The sequence below is a fragment of the Lethenteron reissneri genome, chromosome 28 (assembly GCF_015708825.2).
Source record: "Lethenteron reissneri isolate LAM-NWPU_2019-01 chromosome 28, ASM1570882v1, whole genome shotgun sequence".
Lineage (NCBI taxonomy): Eukaryota > Metazoa > Chordata > Hyperoartia > Petromyzontiformes > Petromyzontidae > Lethenteron > Lethenteron reissneri.
In genome coordinates, this window is record NC_083806.1 from 2,044,138 (window position 1) to 2,070,193 (window position 26,056).

Here is a 26,056-nt window from a genome sequence, read left to right on the forward strand (position 1 = left end):
AGCTGAATTGCCTTTGGTAAACGTTGCTTAACTGCCCACAACGCGAAAAAAATCAATATGTAGATGGTTCTTCCTCGGAACAACACTAGTTCCCACATTGCATGGACCCAAGCAACAAACACTGACACATTCCGACAAGACTCTATGAAGATCTTTATTTACAAAATATAACGCCTCTTCTACTGAAACGCACAAGTACAAATAATTCAATTGGACGTCAAACAGTACATTCAGTCTCATCTACCAAGAAATTGCACAAGCAACACATCCTTACGCATAAACCCTCGGTTTTGTTGAAAACAAAAATTGTACAATCTTATGTTTTTACTTTTCTCAAAAAAAGCCTAAATCTCCCAACAACCTTTCTGAAATTCACCGAATTGACAAAATGCATGTCTACGTTTTGCCCTGACAACACACATTAAAGCAGAGGGGTGAATCGAAAACACAGTGGGGGCTTGCTGCAAGAACGTCTAGTCAAGTATTTTTTTTCGTGGACTTCAAAAGTGCGGCTGGTCACACGACGCAGTAAGAAACAGCAGTGCCCTCGGTAATGCTCAACCCTTTCACCTGAAATGAGAAAGTAAACTCCAGTGCAACGGTTTTCAACTCTCTTTTATCGTCGGAACAGGTGGCTCGTGGTGCCATGATTCTACGAGGTCACGGTGGAGGCTGGGGTACTGTTGTGTACGGGTTAGATTAGGGGTGGCACCACTTTGGATGGACACAAGACATGCACTTGGCTTTCAATGAGCTTGCTGCATGGAGGCTATGCCAGCTTCACCAAGGGCCATTTAACAACTGAAACCAGGAACAATCTCAAGCCCACACAACTCGCAGCAATTAATGCCCGCTTTTTTTTTGTGAATGATGTACGTACGTTCTTAAATATAATTTTGCCCAGGAACATCAAAGACTTCATTTGAGTGGTGTTACGGAGAATATTTAACTCGAGGTGAAAGGGTTGAGAGAGGAATTGAATCAAAACTGATTTTCTTCTTCTGACACTGAAGCCAGTAATACACATTGACACCTGCCAAATTCTACAGGGGTCCATCAAGTCACCCCTTCGATGCATTAACAGGCAGCGGCGAACTTCAGGGCAAGCTAGAGGGTGGGCAATATGACCATTCAAGTGGTCAAGATTCACCCAGTGCAGGGCAGGCGTGGTGGGAGACGTGCTGCCCAAGCATTACTTGGCTACTCTAAGTGACCTAATCTTAAAGAACTGTACAATACACACCGTCCGATCAGCTCATTGGCCAGGAAAACTACACATTGCCTACACTTCCCCACCCTGAAGTCCGCCAAACTTAACAAGGATTGCGGTGAGCAAGTTGTCCTTGGAACAGAGGATGCCGTTTGTGGCTTAGCAGTGATGCGGTGTTGAGTGTCCGTGACAAAATATCCGGTGGTGGGATGTTCGAAGCGCCTCAACTTTGCAAATGGAGTCTTGTGAGATCTCCCTTGGTGCGACCTGTGGCCTAGCGCCACCCACCAAACCAGCAGCTCTTCTCGCCCGCCAATGTGTTTTTTTTCCTCTTCGTGACGTCGTTACAGAATTCGTGATATTTATCAAAGAGAACAATTGTTGTGATGTAAATTTTCAACAAGCCTGTTTAAAAAAAAAAGCTCCCCCTCTTTTAAGTGGAGAACATTAAGAGGTGAGGGAGCTTTGTGAATGCAGCCACGCGCCAAGTGCAAACGCCCTCTTTGATTATTCCCCAGACGTGCCGCTGGCGGCGCAAACAGCCAGCCGTGTAAAGAGCGCAAGAGAGATGGGTGGAGAATACAAAACCCAACAGCCGAGCAGCACAGGCTGCATACACACACTGAGACGGGGGGGCGTTCCCACACTTGCCACAAAACCCAGTCCCATGGTTGCAAAGTGACCCGATAAGAGTTTCTTAACGCTGTTCTATACGCGGCTGGGTTGTGGCCAGCCAAGTTAGTCGCACATTCCTGATCATCATCTACCATCAATGCGCACTACCGTGAGGCCGGTAGACCCTTGCAGCCTCCCCGGCAGGTGCTTGTACGAGTGGGCATGTGCGTATTTCATGTCGCAACGGGCGCGCATCATCGATGTGCTTCATGCGTCTGAGATTGATTTCTAAGCGAACGTTAACACATGTTCACGTGCATGACTCGCATCTCCACGAGCGCGTGTGTGTGTATTTCATGTTTCCGTGGGTGTCCGAGAGTGTCCGTGTGATGTGCCCTGTGTGTTGTGCAGCACCAGGGTTTACTGGCCACCGTTGTAGGCATAGTCCGCCTTGTTGTGCATGATCAGCTTGTTGTCCACAAAGTAAAAGCTGTCGGAGCGTGTCTCGTACGGGTGGGCGATCATGTCCCGCACTACGGGGTGGGGGTGAAAGAGGGGGGGAAGAGGTGCAGTCGACAGTTAGACGGGGATGAAGATTTTTGCAAAACTGGTGAATAATGCACTTCGCTAGAATAACACTCCTCTTTATAAAAAAAACCCTCTTATTATGAACGCAGCTCCACTTACTGCCGCAAGCTCCACTTCATAAAAAAATGCCACTTAATTACGTAAGCGCACTCTAATGCAACTCCACTTAATAAAGTGAACTCATATCTTCCAGTCTACACTGCTAGTACAGCGTTATCACAGCCTGGTTTTTGCCACTGTGCCATCCGAGGCATTGTAAACAGATGATCACCAAATAATTAAACGCAGCAACCACATAACATGTGTAATGGATTATTTTACTTCAATCAAGTGCGAGTTTATTTTGTGTGGCCAGTGTTGCCATGAACACACCCTCAGCATTATACTAAGTATTAAAGTAATTTATTGCAGTATTAAGTTGAGCGCAGTGAGCACCACAGGCATCTAATTTCATGTGGTGACCATTGATCGCTGTAGACATTGCTTCACTGAACATACACTGCAAATTGTTTCCCAGACAATAAATAACGCCTATTTGCACACTGCCAGTCATCAAATTCTATCTGGCATGTGTCGGATCTCGGCAAATCGCAGAAGCTAAGCAGGTTAGAATATGGATAGTGCTTGGATGGGAAACCATTATGCATAAAACAGGTATCATAAAGCTGCTGTGGGGCTACCTTGTCAGCAGAGGGAAATACAGCAAAATACATTGTTGTACTGTACCATGCTCCAACATCTGTGCTCCCCCTACCTTCATCAACCCACATTGAGCATGGTTAAATAACCACCACTGTATAGGGAGGTCCCTCATCCAGCAGTGGATTGAGAAATACATTTATAGTCCTTATAAATCAGCTAGCCGGGATGTAATGTGCATTCGAGTGTCTGCGTTAAATGGCTCAATATTCACAACGTCCTCACGTTCATAACAAACTGTGCGACAACTAAAAAAAATGCTCCGTGAGCCACTGCACAGTAACCTCTTGAACTGCCCCACGCCCAGGGCGTTTCACAGTGAGGCCGCATGTGGCGTGGCCAGGACAACGGGAAAACTACAAGTATAACGCCGCAGCATTTTCTACAAACAATATCCGTGTGGTCTAACACTCACTCTAAGAAAACAAGGGCAAACCACACACTTAAATATGGAGACAAACCTCTCCCCACTCACAGGCATAGCAAAGTACTTTTGTTGCATAAGCATCGGGGAAAAAACGAATGTCTCCGAGCCGTTGGGTGTTGAAAATTCAGATGCTGCGGTGTCATCACTGTGTGTTTAAGAAACAAGTAATGGTCGTTGAAAGAGCACTCTTTTTAGCTAATAAAAAATGACACCATGACTACCAGATTTCCATGATTACAAGACTCTAGAAAGTAAGAGGACCCGGCAACACATGAAACCAGGGTGTAAAATATAAACTTACAAATCCAGAGTGGATGCTGGGCAAAGAAAAGTGTTTTATATAATAGGAATAGAGACAGGACTTTGTAAGGCAGTATTCCAGAAGACAATTATGAACACTTCGCTTTAAAATAGGTAGGTGTCCTTGTGGAAGATTATCCTGAACGTGGTATTCTGCTCTCTGCATGATAATGCATCTTTCTGGATGGTAATGTATTTACTGAAAGATGATTCTGAACAACGAGATTAAATCGTCTTTTAGGTGAAAAATCTTTATCCCTGACCCATGCTAATAAAAAAATTGTGTATTATTTGGAATAATACATCCACCCTCCAACTTTTGCTTTAAAATACCATAATAAAGTATGTTGTGCAATGTAGAGAAAACAATTAGTCTTATGTTTACACAGGAAAGCCTCACTTAGTTTCAAAACTGTTCTTTCAGGAAGGCCATGCTTGGAATGTTGGCTAATTGCTCAAATATTTTGATTGTGGAAGGACACTGAAATGCTGGGAAAAACCCAAACACATTTGCTCATCGAGTTATCAAACCTTCACACATGCTCATGCTTCCAAACTTTACTCAATGTTACATACAATTGCAAAGCCCCAAAAATGGATAAATAACCAGCTGTACCATATTCTTTGGTTCTCTCGGTAAAGTCACGTAGATAGAAACGTCGTGAGTTTTTTTTGTTTGTTTTCTATCTACGTGACTTTGCCGAAAGAGCCAAAGAATATGAATTCCTGCAGTCATTAAAGTTTGAAATCAAAATTCGCCTTACCATACAAAAAATGATGGGCGAGCAAAGAGGGTTTAATAACTTAGCTGTGTAATTTTATACATATTCTTTTTTTCCCAGGATTTCCTGTATACTGCACATTCGAACTGCTTTGAAAGTATTTGGCCGAACATTCTTAGCAGAGCCCTCCTGAGAATAAACAATTAAAACTAAACCTCGATTTTCTGGACACACAAAGGACTCGGTAATTGTGAACTTGTATTAATGTGCTCCGCATTGTTGTATTCCATCCAGCAAATCACCTCGCAGTACGGCAATTTACTTCAATGGATCCCCCGTCGTCACCGTAACCATTGGCGTTGACCAAACACTGGAGATGTTTACACGTCACGGACCACGAGAAAAGTGCAAGGGGCGGGCAGGGAGCGCCAACGGGACCACATGCAGGGACATTGTGGGGAGGGAGCCCCGAGTCAACACGAGCTATTGGGTAACCGTGTGACAGTGCAGACAAAAGGGGCTTTGTGAATAATTAACAAGGAAGCATAACTCAACCGGTGTTCAAGCAGGTGACAGAAGTTGACGGGACTGAACTGTGCAAGCTGCAGCAGTCCAAGCAGTCACATAGCACACTTTCACTTAATGGCCGTCAAGTGGACCTTTTGGTGAACGTTAAACATTTTCATCATCACGCGCAATGGGCAGAGAGCCCGTAGTAGGTGTCCACTGCACATTACGTTATTCATTTCCACTTTCCTCTCTCTTGTTAGGTCTTCCTCTCATTCCGGTTCCTTCCATTTTTCCCGAACAACACACTTTTAATCTTTCTGTTGTTGTCCATCCTATATAATGTGTCCAAATAGTGCCAGTCTTCTTCTCACTATCTGAAGCTGTTCAGGCCAAGAGACCAGATGTAACATGTGAACAAAGCGAAGCTATTGCATTGAGACAGTCACACTTTGGTGCGTACTAACAATTACAGAAAGTCAAGAGGTCCACTTCTAAGTCTCTTTTTCCCCATTTACATTAGTGATAACGTGAATGCGTCCTTTAATTATGTTTACCATGTTCTAGTGGTACCTTAAGACAGTGGTTCTCAACCTTGTGTGGCTACTGTACCCCTTGCCTGACCCAACATGGTTCTGAGAAATAAATGTATGAATAATCAATATTTTAACCAATTGTCCATTATGCGAGGCATCCTCTTTATCCAACTGAAAGTGAATAAAAAAAATGTTTAACGGGCGTTCTGCATAAATGACGTAATTTGTTCGCGCTCACTGGCTACTCATGGAAATCACTTTGTTAACGGTCAATGAGTTTAAATCCATATGGATTTAAATTTTCAGTTATTTAATATTGGCACTCATACATGATTATCCACCAATGACTCTCACATATGATATAATTTCACATATTTATACATCACCTCACATACCCCCGGGGACATTGCCACGTACCCCCAGGGGTACACGTACCCCCCGATTGAGTACCACTGCTTTAAGGAACATGATAAAAGTAATTACATGGTAAAAAAAAATTCCTTTAGACAGCATGTCCACCTCTCTCCTTGGCCTAACCCAACCATTTTAAGACGCACAATTCCAAACAGGACTGAAGGCAACGCAAATGTGGGGGTGGGGGGGGGGGGCACTGACCAACGTCCTCGGAGAGCTGGGGGAAGTCGTAGATATGCTCGCACGTGTTTTTGCTGTTGGGGATGCAGAATCCAAACTCAAAATCGAAGCTCTTGAGAAGCCGCTCGCGGAAATAGTGCCGCTCGATCATGCGAAAGTTGCCCACGGCCTTGTCCCCCACGGTGAACTCCACCCTGTATATATTCACACAACGGGTGATAAAAAAAAGCAGTGCTGGAGTGAGACACGTGGACACTTAAGAAAAGATGCCTGGGTTTGAGCTTCCACAAAACTCATGCTCCACCCAAATCCACATACGCACAAACCATGGCAGACAACGTAAAACTCTCCAGTGTGTGAATGTGGGCATCCAGATCAGATTGTACAACATAATGCCACAATGCCCGATCCACAAATACGAAGAAGACTTCACAGCGATACACTCCGCTGCTCCTCACGCGGTTATCTGGCTTGACCACCTAAATGTGACATTGTATTTGTTGCGCTTCATTTAAAATGAGCCATTCGATACAAGACTAGGTGGCAATAGTGATAATAACAGCACTTTATCAATGGAAGAAGGAATCTCTACACAACATGTGACATCTATAAAATAAGTTGTTTAACCACATTTTACCATGCTGATTAGTGCCAGGTTTGTGTACACACCCATGACCAGTTCCGATATTTCTAGCCACTGATGTTAGGCGTGGCTGGGAATGTTAATCGTGCAGAGTGCTAACCAATGCACAATCGCTGCGCTGTAATCATGATATGTATGTTGAACTTCTTTCGCATCATATTGTAGTGAGTGCAACTGAGTCGCAGACGTTGTGTTGGGAGCAACACGAAATCAACGTAACTTAACACAACCTACACTTGGGTGTTGAATGCTCATCTAGCCACGCTACGGCAGAACTAGACACGGTTCGCTATCCCAAGTTGGGTCCCGGACCGAGTGGCTAGAGGCTTCTTTTACCCGACGTGGATCTTCATCACCAGCAACACGAATAACCCTGAGCCCCTCACGCCCCCCCTTATATCGGCCTGGGCTTGGGGCGGCTCCGCCCCTCGCCCCGCCCACCTTCTAGATCTCTCGAGCTCTTTCCCGAAGGCTCCCCGAGAGCTCTTTTATACCACGTGACCGCCCAGCGGCCCCCGTCCACCGGTGGCCCCCCTCCAATATCATCCGGTCACGTGTCAGCAGGTCAAGCACATAATACATGCACATAATACATGCAAAATATGATTTCGGATCGGTCCTCCCAAAATGCCTTGCATATCACAAGACATCACGTTTTACACGTACAATGCACACAGGCTTGTCTGTTACGATTCTCAACCTGGGACTTGTTGAACCCGCAGTGGCTGCGATAAGCTAAAGTAGTCATGTAATGAATCACCACCAAGTGATTCAATCGTTACCATGATTTTGGGGTCGGAATTCAATTCAAGAATCAGTTGTATTGTTTCATTTGTAAGCTTTCTTGTAAATTCGTCTCATTGCTATTGTGATGATTGCTGCATTAGCCAAAACGTATCATTTGCATAATATACATTTTAATAATCGATTCTCAGATGAACGTTTGCATTAATGTTCCGTAAGAAGTAATGTAATCTGATTAATAAAACGATACACCGTTAGTTACAAGAGAACTTTATATCAAGTCCAATGCATGTCTCGCAACGTGCCAACAGATTGTGAAAATATCTACAAACCACCACCTTTAACCACCATAACTTGAAACGTTACAAGGGTAAGAAATTCCATCCATTACTTCTGCATTTACAAATGTGAAACAATGCTCACTTTGAGACTGAAGGCTGAAAAGCATTTGGCACTCAGGTTCCACGAAATTGAAGAGCATTTATCCAAAATGCTTCATCTGCAGTGTCCATAATGTCTCAGGGTATTTATTTTAATTACGAGTGGCTATAAAATGAATGGCCGACAACTGTGAGTGCTTTCAATTGACTGAAAAATGAAAAACAAATTTCACGGCGTGTGGCTGTCCATAGCACCTGCACAATGCTTGCACTAAAATTGGAGCGAGCAGATTCTGTTTGAAGGCGACTCGCACGCCAGTTAATTCTTTGTAAAGCAAGACTGCTCACAGGAAGTGTGTACTGATTCACAAGGTTTGCAATTACTTGCATTAAAGACGTACATATATATATATCTCAAATGTTACATCATCTATTGCCAACAGTAGCCTGAAGCCCTCAACTCGTCATAAAATCAGTCGCAGGTTACACTCCAATGAACAATGATTTAAGGCCATGCAACAGTTTGCTTTGGTTGACTTAAAATAAATGTTACTAAATATAACACACGCGCTTTGTTATGCTTAAGCAAGGTCAAATACAAAAAGGCCGTTTGCAAGTAAACAAACTGGAGATGTCCATTTGGGTTTTGAGGAGTTAAAATATTTACAATACACCAGAAAATATTTTAAAATAAAACCACAGAGGGCGACAACTCAATGCCTTCTTAACGCAGCTTTCCCTTAAGCACCGTTACCGTGGCAACAGTCGCCTAGGACGCAGGCGCTGGGCCGCGTGCACGGCGGAGGAGCAGCAGATTAGAATGCGCCACCTCTAGTTAGCCAGAGCTGCTATTTATAGGCACGCCACCCACACTCACCAGTAACCACAGCAACAGCACAGCCAATGGAACACCAGGGGGCTCGGCAAAATGAAAACTGATGCTTTGTTGTCACTCTTATTCATAATCGGAGTGAACAAATGGCAAGAAGAAACAGATAATTGATTTTTTATATTATAATATGAACTTAATACAAATCCAGAATGTAAACTAAACCACGCTTAATCCTGAGATTGCTCGAAAATGTTAACGAGACGCATGCAGTGTCGATTTTTTTGAGAGTCCACAAAGGTTAATGCTGATAATTGACAACAGCTTTCCCGTCATTATCCGAAATGCCATTCTTGAATATTCTCTGACCTGCTCCAAGTAAACACGCTGTGTGACTCAGCTCAGGAACTGTCAATAATAACCAAGATTAAAAAAAGAACCACACACGCACAACTTAAGTGTCCGTGCTGTATGGAATTAGCTGCCAGACTAGAGTGAGACAACTGGCTCATCCTGCCAGAGGGTCCACGCACACCATAAGGATCTTTCACACAATTCTAGGGAGACAAATTCATCTGAAGCAGCGTTTTACACCATTCGCCTCCCCACAGGTCCGACATCATGTCAGTGCCGCTCGCGTAAGGCCGCCAAATGTTCAAGATTGAAGAGGAACAAGATCGCTGTGGAGGGAGGACACTCGGATTTATCTCCCAGGATCCGAGGCACTGGCATAAACGCTAGATGTGCAGTGTGATAATCAGAATTTATAAATGGAACGGTACGTTTTAGTGTTCATCTTAATGACAGGAGCGCGTGGCTAGTGGTCCGTGCGTGGTCCGAACAGACGTCGCCGGTTACTGTGTGCAAGCCTCGCACTATTAGCAGTCACGCAACGTCAACGCGCGAATAAATGCCTGCCCCCTTTTCCATTCCACTTGCCCCCCCCCTCCCCGTCACAACTCGCTCAACGTGTGGTGGGTGCTCTGGCTGTTGCCACGGGCTGTGGTTGCTAACGGAAACTGTCGTCATGGGTTTGTTGCTTTTCTATCCACTGAACTCGTTTGACCAAATGCAGGGCTGTGTACAGTGGAGTTGTGGGGCCTGCACAACTGGAGATGATCCGCGTGTTCTCTCATGGCCCATTTGTGCTTGCGACTGTGGAATGGCCACGCGTCGGGAACGCATCCTGCATTGTATTCCGTCAAAGCAAAAAGGGGTGTGACTCATGAGAATACGCATGTCGATTTGCCATCACTTAAGTGACAGATTCACTCGCTGCTGTGGGCGTTCTGTTCCCAACGAGGAGGCTGAGAGGCCCACGCGTATTACGGCTCTTTGCACAATCGCCGGTTCATTTACATGGCAGAACATGGCTAATGTCAGCATCAAATAAAAACAATGCACTTTAATTTTGAAGTGACACATACTACACTTTCAGTAGTTCTACTAACCACAAATCATCACCACACATGCAGACTTCTCTTTCTGGTATAAAAATGTATTAAGGTCATCATCATTCTTTATTGCATTATTAGTGCACTCGCATTTATTACCGTGCAAGAAATACAGCACTGTTAAGCCTGCAGTAAGGAAAATCCAACCATTGTGCATTTAACCGATACATCACAATGAACCAGAATAAGTATTTATTCAGGTAACATATGGAAGCCAAACCATCTACTACTTTTGATTTTTATCACATTGAACGGTCAGAAAATGAGCCGGGGTGCCCTGAGGTTGTATCACCTTCCTGTGGGTGCGTAAACAGCTACGTTGCTACAGACAAAAATAGGAAACCAAATGAACAGCACTTACGTGGCACCGACAGTCCGGAGCCGCAGGAAGGCGGGAGTGAAGTGATAACGAACAAACCGTCCGGCATTAGGGTCCACCTCCTCATCGTCATCATCATCTCGTTCTGTGGGAGACAGCAAACACTGAGTGAGCCATATCATGGCAGGGAACAGCTCAAGAGATCCACAGCACAAGACTCCTTCCTCCCCTGTGTCTTGCTCAGTGAATTTCCTTTACATATTCCAGCGGCCAGTTAATTTATGACATGCGATTTTGTTTATTTTACACTCACAGCTGGATACAGTCAAACAGGGCACTGTGCACATTTTGGCTAGCAGGTGGCAATATTAATTTTCAACCGAGATCTCCAATCTCAGTGCACGAAACTCAAAGATTATTGGAGGTGGCTGGCTCAATACCGACATGTGAATCAGCCGCTTGAGCCAATTCTTTGAGCTACTCAGTCAACTCCACACCCTCCATTTTGCCAAAGATGCAATGCGTCAAACATCACAGTATGCATGCTATGCAACCACTGTGCATGTGTGTAAGTGCACGTCTTCGCAACGTGGTGTGCTACACGCACACACCCACTAACGAATATTCGCTGTACACTGAACACAAATAAACTCCAGGATTTCCAAGTCTGCTGTCAAGAGGGCCCCCCCTTACCTGCAGCAGGGGGCTTAGCAATCTCAAAAAGAACAGTCCCGGACTCCAGGTCTCTGATCTTGAACCGGGTGAAGTCGATGTTGTAAATGTTGGCATCTGGCTTGCAAAGATAATCTAGAGAAGAACAAAACACTGTAAATAAACTGAAAAATAAACAAGATAAGGCAGGCTAATAATTGACAATGTCTAGTTTCCATAGATGTGTTCCTTATATATTCCGAGAATCTATAGCTTAAACACACAAGGGCATGCTCACAAACAGCAGGAAGGCACAACTTCCATCATGCCTTGCATTTATATATAGTGATCAGCATATTGTATCTTGTACTACAATGCTCTAAAATGTACAAAAGAACAGATATTTTTGGAAGTGAGCATTCCAGTGGTACGTTTCAGGAGCTACAGAATTTTGAAACGTCCTTTAAAGAAAAAAACCCACCCCAACATTAATGATTGATATGGCCTACGGTGAAGTTAATAATTTGCTTGCAAACAGCACAGCACGCAGAAAAGTCTAAACTATCAGAACACCAGTTCATGCCACACATTTGGTGCCATGTGCAATACATAACTAAAACACTTTCATGCGGCTTGCATTGCCTTTATTGATCTAATTTGACATTGGCATTGTGCATATCCAACCTAAACAGCAGGGCAAGGTGAAGAGAATATATTGTTTAAATGAACGATTTGAATTAGCGATTACATTAGATTTTGCTTTGTCTTATCGCTACCAGGCCTCAGCCTTCTATATAAGCTATTCAGATTTCAAAGCACGACGACGAGACAAGAGCTTTCCACTGCCACTGCAAATTTTCCAACTCTTTACGCAGGCCATACAAACAACATTTAAGAACAAATCACTAGACACATCACGCGTATCACTTTGTTGAACAAAACGTTCCGCCAACACACAACATTATCAGCGATATTTGCGAAGAGCCGGATGGCCTTTTCATTATGGTGAGTGAGGCATTTGAGCGGATTATCGAGAGGGGTACGGTATGCCCTGACCAGTGGATAGGCACAAATTGGTTGTGCCAGAGAACAAATCCCTAAAGCCGCTAGATTATCTCCTGTGCGCCCTTTGAATGCACCGCGTCGAGGGACGGTGCCTGTGAACATGGGCGCTGCCGTCCGCACAATCTCTTTCAGCTTTGTGCGAAAAGGCAGGTGCCAGAGACTGAAAAATTAGAGATCGTACGTACGGCAAAAGAACAAACACTCCACCACAATAGGAGTAAACTATCCATGTGTGTGCCCTGTGTGTCATTACTCTAAGACAAAAATGGTAACATTAGTCAATCTGATTTTCTCTGCTGTATGATCACAGCATTAGCAATGTCGTGACGGGAAGAGTCACATCACAATAGACACGTGTGACGCCTCTACAGAAGCCAAATGCCTTTCTCGTGACCCAGGCACTGCAAGGTGGTGGAACAGCCAACGTTCGCTTTGGTAACCCTCTTAAGGAGGATTACTGTCTTTCCAAATCCTTTAAAGCCCAAAAGCCATAACATGCACTAAAAATATAACACGCAAACCAACAAACGGTATCTCGACTTAATTGCAAATAAAGGCTTCCGGTCATAGTTCATGATTTAGCAAAGGCAAATAGCCAAAGATACAATTCTAAAAATAAAACGGGACAGGTTTGGCAAAGGGCGATTAACATTTTAAGGCAGGTGTTAGTTAAATTGCAGCTTTTGCCAAACTGCAACTGCGTTTATATTAACACGCAGCAGAATAATGAGCATATGTCTCATGTCCTGTGCTAGTTGTCAATGACCAAGAGACCGTTACACCCTGCGTTGCATTTGGTAATTTAGCACTGCCGACTACAAATACAACACGTAATTAACATCAGCACAGATCAGCACAATAGGCAAGCCTAAAAGAAAACACCACATTTAAAGGGTTGCAGTGCACTCAGTAACGGCACACCAATTCTGTTTACGAAAGATCAGCTTTAGGATGTTCTTGATGAAAGGTGGGCCACACGCATGCCAGCGTGCGATGAGATGACACATAAGGCTTGCATTCATCTTCTTATGAAGGAAGTGGTTACATCAGAGGCTTGTTTTTATCCACTCGTGGTGGATGTTCTGCAGAACAGCCAATTGTAGAACCTGTGCACCTACACCCATCACACGAATGTGCCCTGAACACCCACGCATATGTTTACCAATGGAACTATAAAAATGTCATGAGTAAACATGTGGAAAATATGAGACATTCATTGAAGTGCGTGCAATAAAAGCAGCCTGCAATGCCAATACTTTTATTGTACAAATATTAATAGGTGCATGCAGGGCTATGTACTTTCCCATATTTATTCAGAAATCCCACACTGAACCAATGGACTCTTTTCAGGAAGGTCATGCATTGGGTTTTTATTTTAAGATGTTTTAAGCCAATCTTGATTTGAAGCTTGTGTGACTGCAGGAATCCATACTCTTTGGTTATTTCGGTAAAGTCTGGAAGACCTTGTTTCAGTAGCTTTCTCTCTCACCTGAAGACGGTCACCTGTGTTGCGATCGAAACGTCGTGATCTATTGTTTTTTCTACCTACATGACTTTACCGAAAGAACCAAAGACTATGTTTTAAGACAATTAATGAGTGTTTATACAAGTGGGAGGAAACTGCAGCACCCGGAGAAAACCCAGGCGTGCGAGGGGACAACACACTATCCATGCAGATGGAAATGGATGGCGATTGGAAAGCCAAGGTACGGCACCTGGATGCCCATGGGAAGTTTCACAACTTTTGTAACATCCACCAACCCTCGCCTCCACAATGACGGATTATAGCTGTGTGCCACCACCGCCTGGCTTGCCTACCAAGCTAAATATGTAGCTAAATCAATTATATTTAACATTTGGGTAAACATCCTGTGTTACATTTTTGCCAGAAGAATTGATACTGCATTGGATTTATAACAAGTGCACGTTTTATGATAAACTGATGAGACATTCAGCCTATGATTATTGTATGTATCAACCCCCATGCTATTCAGAGGCATGCAATAATCCAATCCATAAGTAAATGCAAATGGAAAACCAGCAAGTGCCTCACAGCAAAAAAAGCCCTTGTAGAGGACATTCAACAACACACAATACATATTAATACAGGAGCCATACCATTGGCTCAGCTCATCAGGATATGGCACAATATGGCTTCCCGTTCATAAGAGAAAAGCCATAAACCAGATTAGATTCCAAATAAACAGCGGTGGTGTTGAAATGAGGAACCAGGGCTTGGGCTATCCCGATCCCAAACCAATCTCCAGGTTGAGTAATTACGGCATTCTGCCTCTTCAACAAATCCGACAAAATATCAAGTTAATATCCAAAATTAACGATTAATCCCATTCCACAAAATTCATGTCACTTAAAACAACAAAAATGAATGACAAAATTATTACACCTATATCTGTAAATAACAATTCAAAGGTTGGGAATTTTTATCTGGGCTGTTGAGTAAAACAGATTGAACCAAAAGCTGCATGACTTAATATGTAATCCTTACAGCTCAAACAAATTGCTGCTTCAAACCAATGTATTGCCTGGATAACTCCTTGAATATTTTCTTAATGCTACCCCAATGGATTTTTTTAGTTTGGTTGACATAAGAGGCGCGGTGGTGTATCAGCCTCGGCCATCCCAACAGGACAATAGCTAGTGTCATTTGTCACCGTGTGAACAAGTACACATGAGCAATTGCGTCAACTGGCGAGAAGATGATGAATTTTGTATACAGCTTCTGTCTCCAACATTCTGGTGACTATACAGGTATTGTAATGCTTCTTAAAATTACCAGATAACCTTTAAATCCAAGCGAGGGTCAAACGGGAGCACGAGTCTCTTTTCAAGGGGGCCAATGGCGACCCGAGTTTAAAAAAGTACAAACGGTACATTCCAATTTGTAAACAAAACACGTTAATCTATCGAGACTTGGGACTGGAAACCCAGAACATGAGGAAATACTGCAAATGTTAATAATCAAGATGAAAGGAAATGATTAAATTAAAAACTAAGCCACTAAAGCAGTCTAGTAATACAAAAAACTGCAACCATTTACAAATCAACCACACGTAGCAAAACAAGTCGTGGGCAGTTCCAACACAATTTAAGTACTGTATGGGCAGAACGTAGGCGTCACACCCATACTGCATACAGTTTAATGACAGACTTTACACGTTGTCAACCTAAAAAAGACGTCTGAATGCAAGTTAAAAAATTAAACAAACGTGTCAGCACTCGAACAAGTGCGAGATGCTCACTTCTCCTGCCAGTCCAGAGCCAGTGGAAGACATTCTAAATTTAGTCTATCCAAAGGAAAGGCAATCGATATTCAAGAAGTGGTGCTCACCAGGTGGTACCGATTTTTAGCAAATATTGAGGGACTGTACCATGCACAGGCCGATGGCAAATAGGGTATCACTCAGGCCCAATAAATCCTCTTAAAATGCCCTGTGTTAACAACCGGTAACATTAATACATATACAACGGATTGGCCCTGCTGTTGTGGAGTGACTCATGCAGCCAGCTATGGCTACAGGGTTTGATGGTACATGTTGTTTATGTCGTTAATTGTGAAAATTCGGTCAGTTTCTATGATCACTGTTACATTGCTTATGGCTTTATTTTGGTGAATTCGAAAAGTTTTTTGGTTTGGCCATGTTTGTTTGTTGTAGTACGGAGTTAGACTGATGGCTTTATTCTAAGTTGTCTTGTGGTTGTTTTTGTTTGACTTGCATCCCACTGGTATTTTTTCACACATCGTTGGTGTACGGTGCTTTTTTTGGAAGACTTTGCAGTTTTTTCCCGGATTTTTCCGTTTGCGCTTAGTCACTTTAAGATGTTTTCTTGTTCATGTTTTTGGTTTTTGTTTTGTTGCGATTGCACCCGATTCAAGAGCCGAATGGCTCACAGGGCTATACCTAATAAACTGGAAACTGAAACCACGAGCCTATCGGGCTAAGCCAAAGCCACCTTGCAGTTATGAAAACCGAATGAGGAAATGTCGACGCACATATATGGATACACGTACAATGCAAGCACACAAACACATACCATCCACACACGCACTAAGTCCCTTTAATCTCCGTTTGTATACTGGTAAAACACAAACAACGCATCTCAACGGTGGCATACAATGCAGCGATGTGCATTAAATGCTACGGCTTTTGCGTTGAACGAATTAAGGTGTTGCAGCCTCCTCGTGAGTCGTCGATACGTCTCCACGACGGTGGGACTTATCGAGTCTCCCCCCGAGATTGAAAGATGCCTCTCCCTGCGTGAGGAGGCCGTGCGGCGTTTTCCTGCATCAGAACATTGCTCTCGTGGCGTGCGTGAGGCCATGTGTTTCGCGTGGACGTGCATTCCCTGCATAACGTCTCCGTGTGCTTGATTAACCACATGAGATCAGATCAGACATCCCTGCGAACGCGCAACTGCATGCGATCAAACCGAATCGGCGTGATCCGATCTGAATTCTGATCACACACGGGCTTTCCTAACCCGAGGTACACCATCTGTGTGTTGTGTCGTGTATTACTGTATACAGTGTAGTGTATTGTGCAGCGTAGGTGTACAATGTATGGTATATTGGAGTGTATTTTATCATGTAGTATCGTGTGTATTTGTATTGTACAATGTGTACAGTATGGTGTAGTGTGTGAAATGTAATTGCATATCATGGGACCTCCTTTGCCAGTACCAAAATATGATAATAGGTTTTTCCCCTCTCATTACTCTGATAGTGCATTGTCTTTGTGCTGTATGCCTTTTGGCGTCCTCTGGTCTAACACAGTTTGAGACGAGGCTCAAAAGAAAGCTGTCTCTGGTGTGGACCAATCAGTTTAAAAGACAATGCATATATTATCAGAGTATGTTTTTGGTTTGCATTCTGACCACAAGCATTGTGGTTAATGCAGACATGATTCCTTGTAAAAGGTTTCAGTTTGGTGTTTTAAAATCTTAACACCTGTTTTGTTGCCTGAAAAAAGGGGGAAAACCCCTATTATTGTAATTGCAGTGTAGTTTATCTTTAGTTTATCTTTATGGCCCCACTCATGTGAACTCTGCGTTGCTGGTTCTCTATCTCCACTCATTCCTGTCCTATCAACCACGATCGTCATAGCCTTGCTCACTACTTAGAATCACCCTCCCGGTGAGTGCAATGTATGCATTGTATTTGTAATTATGTATAGTGTAGTCCATGTAAAGTATTGTAAAATATAACACAGTTTTGAGTTTCTATGTAAAGCGCAGTGTCATGCATTGTACGGTGTATACTGTATAGTGTGGGGGTTGTATGGTGTAATGTACAGTATAGTGTACGTGCGTTGTTTAACATGTGTATTGTGTGGTGTAGGTGTACCTTATGGGTATAGTGTGGTGTAAGTAATGGACATCTGCGAAAGCACCTTGGGTAAAGGCACTATATAAATATAAGACAAGATAAAATAAGCTTCGTAGCTCATCGGATTCATTCAGTCTAAATGAAGATTCTGATTCTAAAGATTCTGGATACGGTCGTGTACGCTTAGAGCGAAACGTGTGTGTGTGTGCTGTGCAGTGAATGTGTAGTGCGTGGTGTTACCCTGGGTATGGATCGGAGCCGTGATAAAGACATCTTCCTGTGGGCACAGCTGTGCGTTTAAGCTGCACAAACTCTACGAATTTACCCACAAAAAACCCGGCCAGGTTCGAAGTGAGATTGACGAATATTAGTATCGCTTGATAATGTGCTGTATATGAAACATTGCCACACTGGACAAGTATAATGCTTTACAATCGTAAAACATTATCAGTATCAATATATTTCCCTTTACATTTCATTACATTTGCAACAGCTGTACAACCCCAACAGAAAATCCACGATTACTGTAACAGTGCCATAAACTGTAAAACAAAAATCAACAAACGTAAATTAAAAGTGTCATTTCTAGGCCCTTTAAATTTTGCAGCTTGAGACGCTGAATGCACTCATCCCTCCAACATGAGGCGCTAAAACTTCACCCCCATCTTCCTGCTTTAGTAGATGAATGCACCACTCATCTCCCAGCATCGTACTAATGTAGTCATCTCCCAGCAAGGCGAAATGAAGCAACTCTCCTCCCTGCTTAACACAACTATTCATCTCCCTGCACTGGAAGATACTACACCACTTACCCCTCCTGCATAACACTCCCTGCAGTACTAGGGAACACACAGTCGCTTCCTGCATAAACAGACAGATGTTAAGGTCCCAACCCCATTTCCGATTAGCGCAGTTGACTACGTACAAGTAACTCATCTCCCAGCATAACACATCATCATCATGCTTAATTCCCTTGCATTAGACGATAAAGTCGGTTGACTACGTACGGTGCGATAGAAGTTAACTCATCTCCCTGCGTAACACATCATCATCATGCATTGGACGATAAATTCCGCCCATCTCGATGAGCAATTCTACGGATCTCCGGGCGCACAGCCCCAGAGCTACCCCCGTGTCGCCGCGTCCCTCACTGCGAGTGCAGCGGCCGAGCTTCTTGACGTCGTCGGGGCTCACGACGCCGTCCCGCCGGGAGAGAAGCAGCTGCTCCTCTTCGTCAGCAGCCGTCGCTCGCCTTCCTCCTCCCGCCACCTTGAGACGAAGCGCATCGCCGCCGCCTCCTCCTCCTCCTGCCGCCGCCGCCGCCTTCGTCTCGGCGCCGTTGGCTGTGGCGGCGGCGCCGCGAGACTTCCCGTTCGGCTTGCTCATCGCTGCCCTAGTCGGGCCCGCACTTGCAGCTGTGGCTAGCGAGTAACTTGCCGATGCGGACAAAGATAAATACAATGTAACCTCCTCACGTCCTCAACGCTGTGTAGACGTCGTTCAATGGCAATGTTGGTGGTTTGATTTCGACTTCGGAATTGTTTCTCCCTCACGGTACGAGGCTATCGACGGGTGAGTGTTCACGGGTTTCTTTACTCGTTTAAATCGCGATAACGTTGTTGTTGTTTTTAATAATCGCACGATGTATCCACCGGCCCACCACAAACACGCGTTATAAGACTCAATTCGTTGCGGCCTTGGTGGACGGCGGCGATTGTGTTTTGTATCTTTACCCCCCTCCCCCCGAAAGTCGCGTCTAACAATGGCGACCGCCGTTTATTATTTATTTATTTATTTTGGGCGGGAAACCGCGGCGAGGAACCGGCGGGGGGCGGGGCCACAGCGCGCGCAGCCAATGACGACGCGCGCAGCGCCCTCGCCGCGCTATAAATAGCGTGGGGGGAGGAGCGAAGTTGAGTGACGTCACGAAATGAAGGGTTGGACAGCCATCTTGGGTAGGGAGGTTTTCACGGCATGAGGCTTCCGCGACCGATACTCTTCGGTTTTTTCGGTAAAGTCACGTAGGTAAAAATAAATAATAAATACTTAATCATACCATTTTTTTTATTTTTTACCTACTTGACTTTACCGAAAAATCCTAAGAGTATGAATCCTTGCAGTCACGAAAGCTTAAAATCTAGAATTACGCGACCGATATTCGTGCGTTTTTATATATTTTGTTTTGAGGTTTTAGATCGCGTCAATATGAATGTGTCGTGAAACTCGCCGTCACCACCAGAAACACAGCCGATCAGGACGGGTTTGTCACGTAAACGAAACGTTGCCAATCAGTCAACTACTTCAGCACACCGGTGCGCGCCGGCAAAGAGTAAAACCCACGGACCTTTTTACAAGCTTTCAATGACGTCACCCCGTTGAAACGTGAAGTACGTTTCTCCCCCTACGTAAGATGTCCGCTCATTTGCATACCGTTGCTAAGGGAGTAAGAGGGGGCGGGGCGACTGAGTTTTCCTCTTTGTTTCGTGGGGAGGGTGGGGGGGATAGCCCCGGGTGATGTGGTCACCTAGTGGGGTTGTTGTTGTGGTTGTTGGGGTTGTTGGGGTTGTGGTTGTTGTGATTGTTGTGGTTGTTGGTGGTTGTTGTTTTTGTTTCAAGGGACCGCCGTCGTGTGGTACATTTAGCTGCGGACATCTTTGGCGAGTTTAACATGTAGGCTTTCGCGACCAGTATTCATAATAGAGGTGTTTTAATGTTACATCGCGTAACTATGCGTCGTTAAACCCGCCACCACCCGACACAGCCAACTAGTAAGGGTTGTCACGTAAACAGAATGTGCCAATTCGTCACTAGTACAGTACTAGTGTATAGTGTAGTGTATAGTGTATTGTAGTGTATAGTGGAGTGTATAGTGTAGTATACTAGTACAGCACTAGTGTATAGTGTATTGTAGTGTATAGTAGTGTAGTGTACAGTGGAGTGTATTGTAGTGTATAGTGTCGTGTATAGTAGTGTAGTGTATAGTGGAGTGTATTGTAGTGTATAGTGTAGAGTTTAGTGTATAGTAGTGTAGTGTATAGTATAGTGTACTAGTACAGCACTAACCGGTGTGTTGGAGAGCCAAGCCACAACATTTACAATCAGAGTACGACGTTTCGACCGTAATTACAACTGGCTGCATGGACCCTGACGCCTGCCGCTGCTGCTGCTGTATATTTGGAGTTTGCGTGTCTCTCTCCCCGTGGTGGTCGCGTGGATTGTCCTCTGGGTCCTCCGGGGTTTCCCTCCACATTTAGAAACGAGTATTGAGATTATTTAGATTATTTTGCTGCTATGAATTTCCACGCGATGAGTCACTTTGTTGAGCTCTCATTTGTGGCCAGGGTGCTTCTGAAAAACAAATTAATACCTCAGTGGGATTTTCCTGGTAGGAGGGGGATAGATTCGTTTTCTTGGTATGTTTTTGGGTGCTTTGTTTTCATTTCCTGTACTTTGCACTACTGTTGTTATTTTGTATTGTTTTAACGTTCTGAAACCCGCCCCAACTGCACATCTGTGAAAAAGAGCTTCATAGTTTACCAAGATTCCTCCAAAAAAAATATTCTGATATAGCTCAGTGAGCCTTACCTGGTAAAATAAAAACAAAAATGTTCAATAGTTAACAAATATTAATGAGTCGTTTGTAGAATTGTGTTCTCTGAAGAAGGGCAATTGCCTAAAACGTTATCTATATATTTTTCAAGGCCACTTATTTACTAACATGTTTTGGGTCTTTTTGTTGTAAATTTTGCTTGTGCATGTGCACCACTGCCAAGGCAGCATCAACAGCAGCAAATAATTAGTTTTTCTAGACTATTATTGATTATGGATGTGATAAATGATAGAGAACTCGTTTCTAAATTTGATTTTGTAATTATCCTTAAATGCAAATCCCACTTTTACCAGCGCTTTACACAGTAATCACTTTTGATTTGAAGTTTTCATAACTGCAGGAATCCATACTCTTTGGTTCATTCGGTAAAGTCACGTAGGTAGAAAGAATAATAATAAATCACGACGTTTCGATCGCAACACAAGCAATCGTCATCAGGTGGAAAGATACAGCAGTAGAACTGCTGAACAGGAAGAGCTGCTGCAACAAGAGATTATATATAGGTTTGAGGTGGGTGTCACCCAAGGGTGAGTATGCGGGGTCAGAGATGGAAAGGAGTCCCGTCGCCGCACGCACGCACAACAGCTGCGTTAAAGGGAGAGATTGGCATGTCAATGTAAACGAGTTTAATGGTAATGTAAAGTAGTAACTCGGCGGGAGACGTCTTCACGGGTAGCACACTCTTTTTATTGACACCAAACTGTTACACGGGTGACTAACACTCACCCAGCCCCTTGGGTGACTAACACCCACTCAGCTCCACGGGTGACTAATACCCACTTAGCTACTCGGGTGACTAACACCCACTCAGCTACTCGGGTGACTAACACCCACTCAGCTACACGGGTGACTAACACCCACTTAGCTACTCGGGTGACTAACACCCACTCAGCTACTCGGGTGACTAAACACCCACTCAGCTACACGGGTGACTAACACCCACTTAGCTACTCGGGTGACTAACACCCACTCAGCTATACTGACACGGGCTCTTACGCCCCGTAGCCTTCCGGAACACACCCGGCTGGGGTGTCCGTCTCGGCTCTGGGTACCACCGTCCCGACCCACGCGGGCGTCGGACTACGGGTTCCCCAGTCTCGGCTCCGAGCCACACAGGGCCCCGGTCCCGACAAGGACAGCGGGACTAGGGGTCTCAGGCCACTACCTCCTCCACTCCGTCTTCGGTCTTCAACTGGTTAACACTGACCACGAGTGCTCTCGCGCGTCTCCCTTTATACCCCTCCTGCGGACGTCGCTGAGAGCACCCATCTTATTGACCAATCACTGCGCGCGCTGGCTACGATCCTCTTTTCCCCGATTGTATCAGCGCGCCTCACCACCGGCGTGCGCGTTCATACCACGCCCACATCGCGTGCCCAACCCCGCGCCCCGTGATCCATCACTGTCGGCGCACGTCAACACCACCACTACATCACCCCCTACCACATAGCTCGCAGCCGACCCGGCTGCTAACAAAATATACAACACCCCCTCCCCCTTATGTGTGCCCCGTAACATAACAACAAAAACATAACAACACAACATGAACACCGCTATCCGCAAAAAACCAGCAACCGCCACACCCACAGCAAGAACAATATGTACAATCCGGCGAGTGGCAACGATAATGTGTATGCAGAAGGAGTAATAAAAAAAATTTCTTTATTCTTTTTCTCTTCCTTTCTCTCCGACTCGTGCAGCGTCCCAATATGTCCGAGCGTCCCTTGAACGGGACATTTCCCCGGCAGAGGGGGGGGACACGGCGGCGAGGTCGGGTTTTGAACAAAAAAATATTTTTTTTTTTTTTCTCATGAAAAGTGTTGCGTCCTAGCCCGAGTCCGCCTTGCCGGTCCGTCGTACGGCACCAGACGCGGTTGGCCATCCGGTGACGCCGGCAGTTCAGGAAGGCATGGGCCAGGCCTCGGGGCTCTGCGCGAGCCGCGGGGTTCCGCTTCCCAACGGTCAACAGCCGTCAGGTCCGAGACACCTGGGGGTTGGTCAGGTGGAGACACGTGAGGATCAGCCTGCGACACATCCCTCCCCAAGTCGACGGACACATCACACGCCCGGTCGTCACGGCACGAAACGGGGTCACGCGGCGCCGCGTAGGGTTTCAGTCGGGAGGGGTGCACGTACCAACGGCGTCTTCCCCATTTAATCTGTATACTCTGGGGTCGTGCAACCCGCACAATTTCCACCGGTCCCCTCCATGGTCTCAACAGTTTGGGGGACGTAGCCAACGGTGCGTGTGGACAATGCAGCCAGGCCTTATCGCCCGGTTCCCAATCGTGCGTATGCACCTTCCGTCCATGCAATCGCTCGTTCGCGATCTGCCGAGACCGCGAATTCAATCTCGCAGCCTCTCGCGCTTCAGCCAATCTGGCGATATTAAACTTGATATGGTCTGCCAATTTAGATTTTGCACGTGGCTGGGAAATCCCCAGTTGGACGTCCATGGCCGGATCAGCCTCTCGCCCATACATCAGAAAAAATGGAGAAAACCCCGTCGCCGCATGAGGGGCCATTCGATAGGCCGCTAGTACCCCCGGTACCTGTAAGTCCCAATCCACCTGGTCGTCGCATACCTGTTGGCACAGCATAGACGTAATCGTCCTGTTCAGACGTTCAACCATACCGTCAGTCTGCGGGTGGTACGGGGAGGTACGTACTTTCTTTGTACCCAACAGGTCGCACACCTCGCGCAACAAAATGCTCGAAAAATGTTTTCCTTGATCCGTCAGCAAGCGTTCGGGGGCGCCTTTGTCCAAAACATAACCTTGGACAAAGGCGTCCGCCACTGCCGCAGCCGACTGGTTGGCGAGTGGCCATGCCATGGGCCAGCGGGTGAAGTACTCTACGCCAACCAGCAGGAACTTATTTCCCCGAGGTGTAACGGGAAAGGGCCCCAAGATGTCTAGCGCGACCAATTCGTTCGTGCGCGAAACCTGAATGGAATTCAGCGGTGGATTAGCCGCTATTGGTGGTGGTTTTCTTTGGGCGCACCCTACACATCCCTTAAGAATGTTCGCCACGTCGTTGCCCATCCCCGGCCAATAGTAGTCTCGCTGAATGAGGGCGAGCGTTTTGTGAAACCCCAGGTGCATGAGTCGTTCATGGGCAGCCAGGACGACCCTACCCCGCATAGCAAACGGCACCACGAGCACGTGACGCCGGGACATGTTGTCCCACCTCATCAAAAGGCCCTGTCTGCACACCCAGGAACCGACCCGCGTTTCCCCTCCCTCGGGATCGTCAACCTTCCGACGTAGCGTGAGTAGGGAGCTGTCGGTCATTTGCAGACGGCCCCACTCGATGAGAGGCAACGCTAACAGCGAGTCCCTCCCCGTGGGAGCGTCGACCCCCGTAGTATCCGTGGCGGCGAGCACAACTTCCGCGGGGACAGCGACAGAGGGTTTACACCGCGCCGATCCTAACAGACATGCGCATTCCGTACGCGGCGGCAACCGCGACAATGCATCCGCATTCGAGTGGCGCAACCCCTTGCGGTAAATCGTCGTGAATTGGTAGTCCTGAAGGACCTCCAACCATCGGGACAATTGGCCGGATGGCTGCGCCACCCGCATAGCGTATTGGAGAGCCGCATGGTCCGTGCGAACCGTAAAATGACGGCCATAAAGATACGGCCTGAATTGCTGTATAAAAAACACAATCGCCAGCAATTCACGACGTGTCACGCAGTAGCGTTGTTCCGCGGGGGACAGAACCCTGCTACCGTAGGCGACCACCCGTTCGACCCCCCCGACCACCTGTGAGAGCACTCCCCCGATACCCGTGTTACTGGCATCCGTGTCGAGCACAAACGGTTGCGTGAAATCGGGGTAACACAAGGGGGGAGCCTGCACCAAGGCGTCACGAAGGGAGCAGAACGCGGCCTCCTCTTCCGACCCCCAGTGAAACCGCACCCCTTTAGCCGTCAAAGCGTGCAGGGGCCTGGCTATGGTGGCAAACTGCTTGACAAAACGACGGTAATAGGAGGCGAATCCTATGAAACTGCGGACTTCAGTGACAGAGGTCGGCGTTGGCCATGAGCTGACGCATTTCGTCTTAGCAGGGTCTGTCGAGATCCCTGAACGGCTAACGATATGGCCCAAATACCTGACCGATTCCCGAAGCAGAAAACATTTAGCCGGTTTAAATTTAAGCTTAGCGGAACGCATCCTGAGAAACACCGCTCTCAGTCGCTGGAGGTGCTCCTCAAAAGTCCGGCTGAAAACGATGATATCATCGAGGTAAATCAAACAGGTGTCCCATTGGAGGCCTGACAAAACCAATTCCATGAGCCTCTGGAACGTGGCAGGAGCGGAATGTAAACCCATGGGCAATCGGTTGAATTCAAATAGGCCTCCCGGTGTCCGGAAAGCGGTTTTTGGTTTCGATTCGTCATCGAGGGGTAATTGCCAAAATCCCGAAAGCAAATCGAGCGTCGAAAAAAACTGTGCTCCCGCCAAGGCATCCAGAGACTCATCCATCCTGGGGAGCGGATACGCATCGGCCATTGAGATTTTGTTTAGGCGGCGGAAATCGACACAGAACCGCAAGGACCCATCCTGTTTTTTAACCAAGACGATAGGAGCACCCCACGGACTGGAAGAGGGCGCAATGATGTCGGCCGCCAACATGTCATTAACTGCCGACTGCACATGCTCCTTCTCGGCTGGACTGAGCCGGAAGGGATTCTGTCGAATAGGGGCCGCGTCCCCAGTAGCTATGTGGTGGCGCAACAGGTCTGTGCAGCCAATATCATACTTGTGCCTGCTAAACACGTCAGCGAACTCGAGTAGCAAGCCCCTCAATGCAC

The 26,056-nt window shown here is 45.9% G+C and overlaps 1 protein-coding gene across 1 annotated transcript; it reads right to left on the minus strand.

Moving 5' to 3' along the window:
* Positions 1-133: 133 nt before the first annotated feature.
* Positions 134-19,401, minus strand: LOC133348801 (protein unc-119 homolog B-like). The gene is made up of 5 exons (XM_061561815.1): positions 18,779-19,401; positions 11,261-11,374; positions 10,610-10,712; positions 6,220-6,392; positions 134-2,358 (listed from the first exon to the last, which is right to left on the minus strand). The coding sequence occupies exons 1-5, from the start codon at positions 19,011-19,013 to the stop codon at positions 2,246-2,248; spliced, it is 738 nt and encodes a 245-aa protein (XP_061417799.1). The 5' UTR covers positions 19,014-19,401; the 3' UTR covers positions 134-2,245.
* Between the last annotated feature and the right edge of the window lie 6,655 nt (positions 19,402-26,056).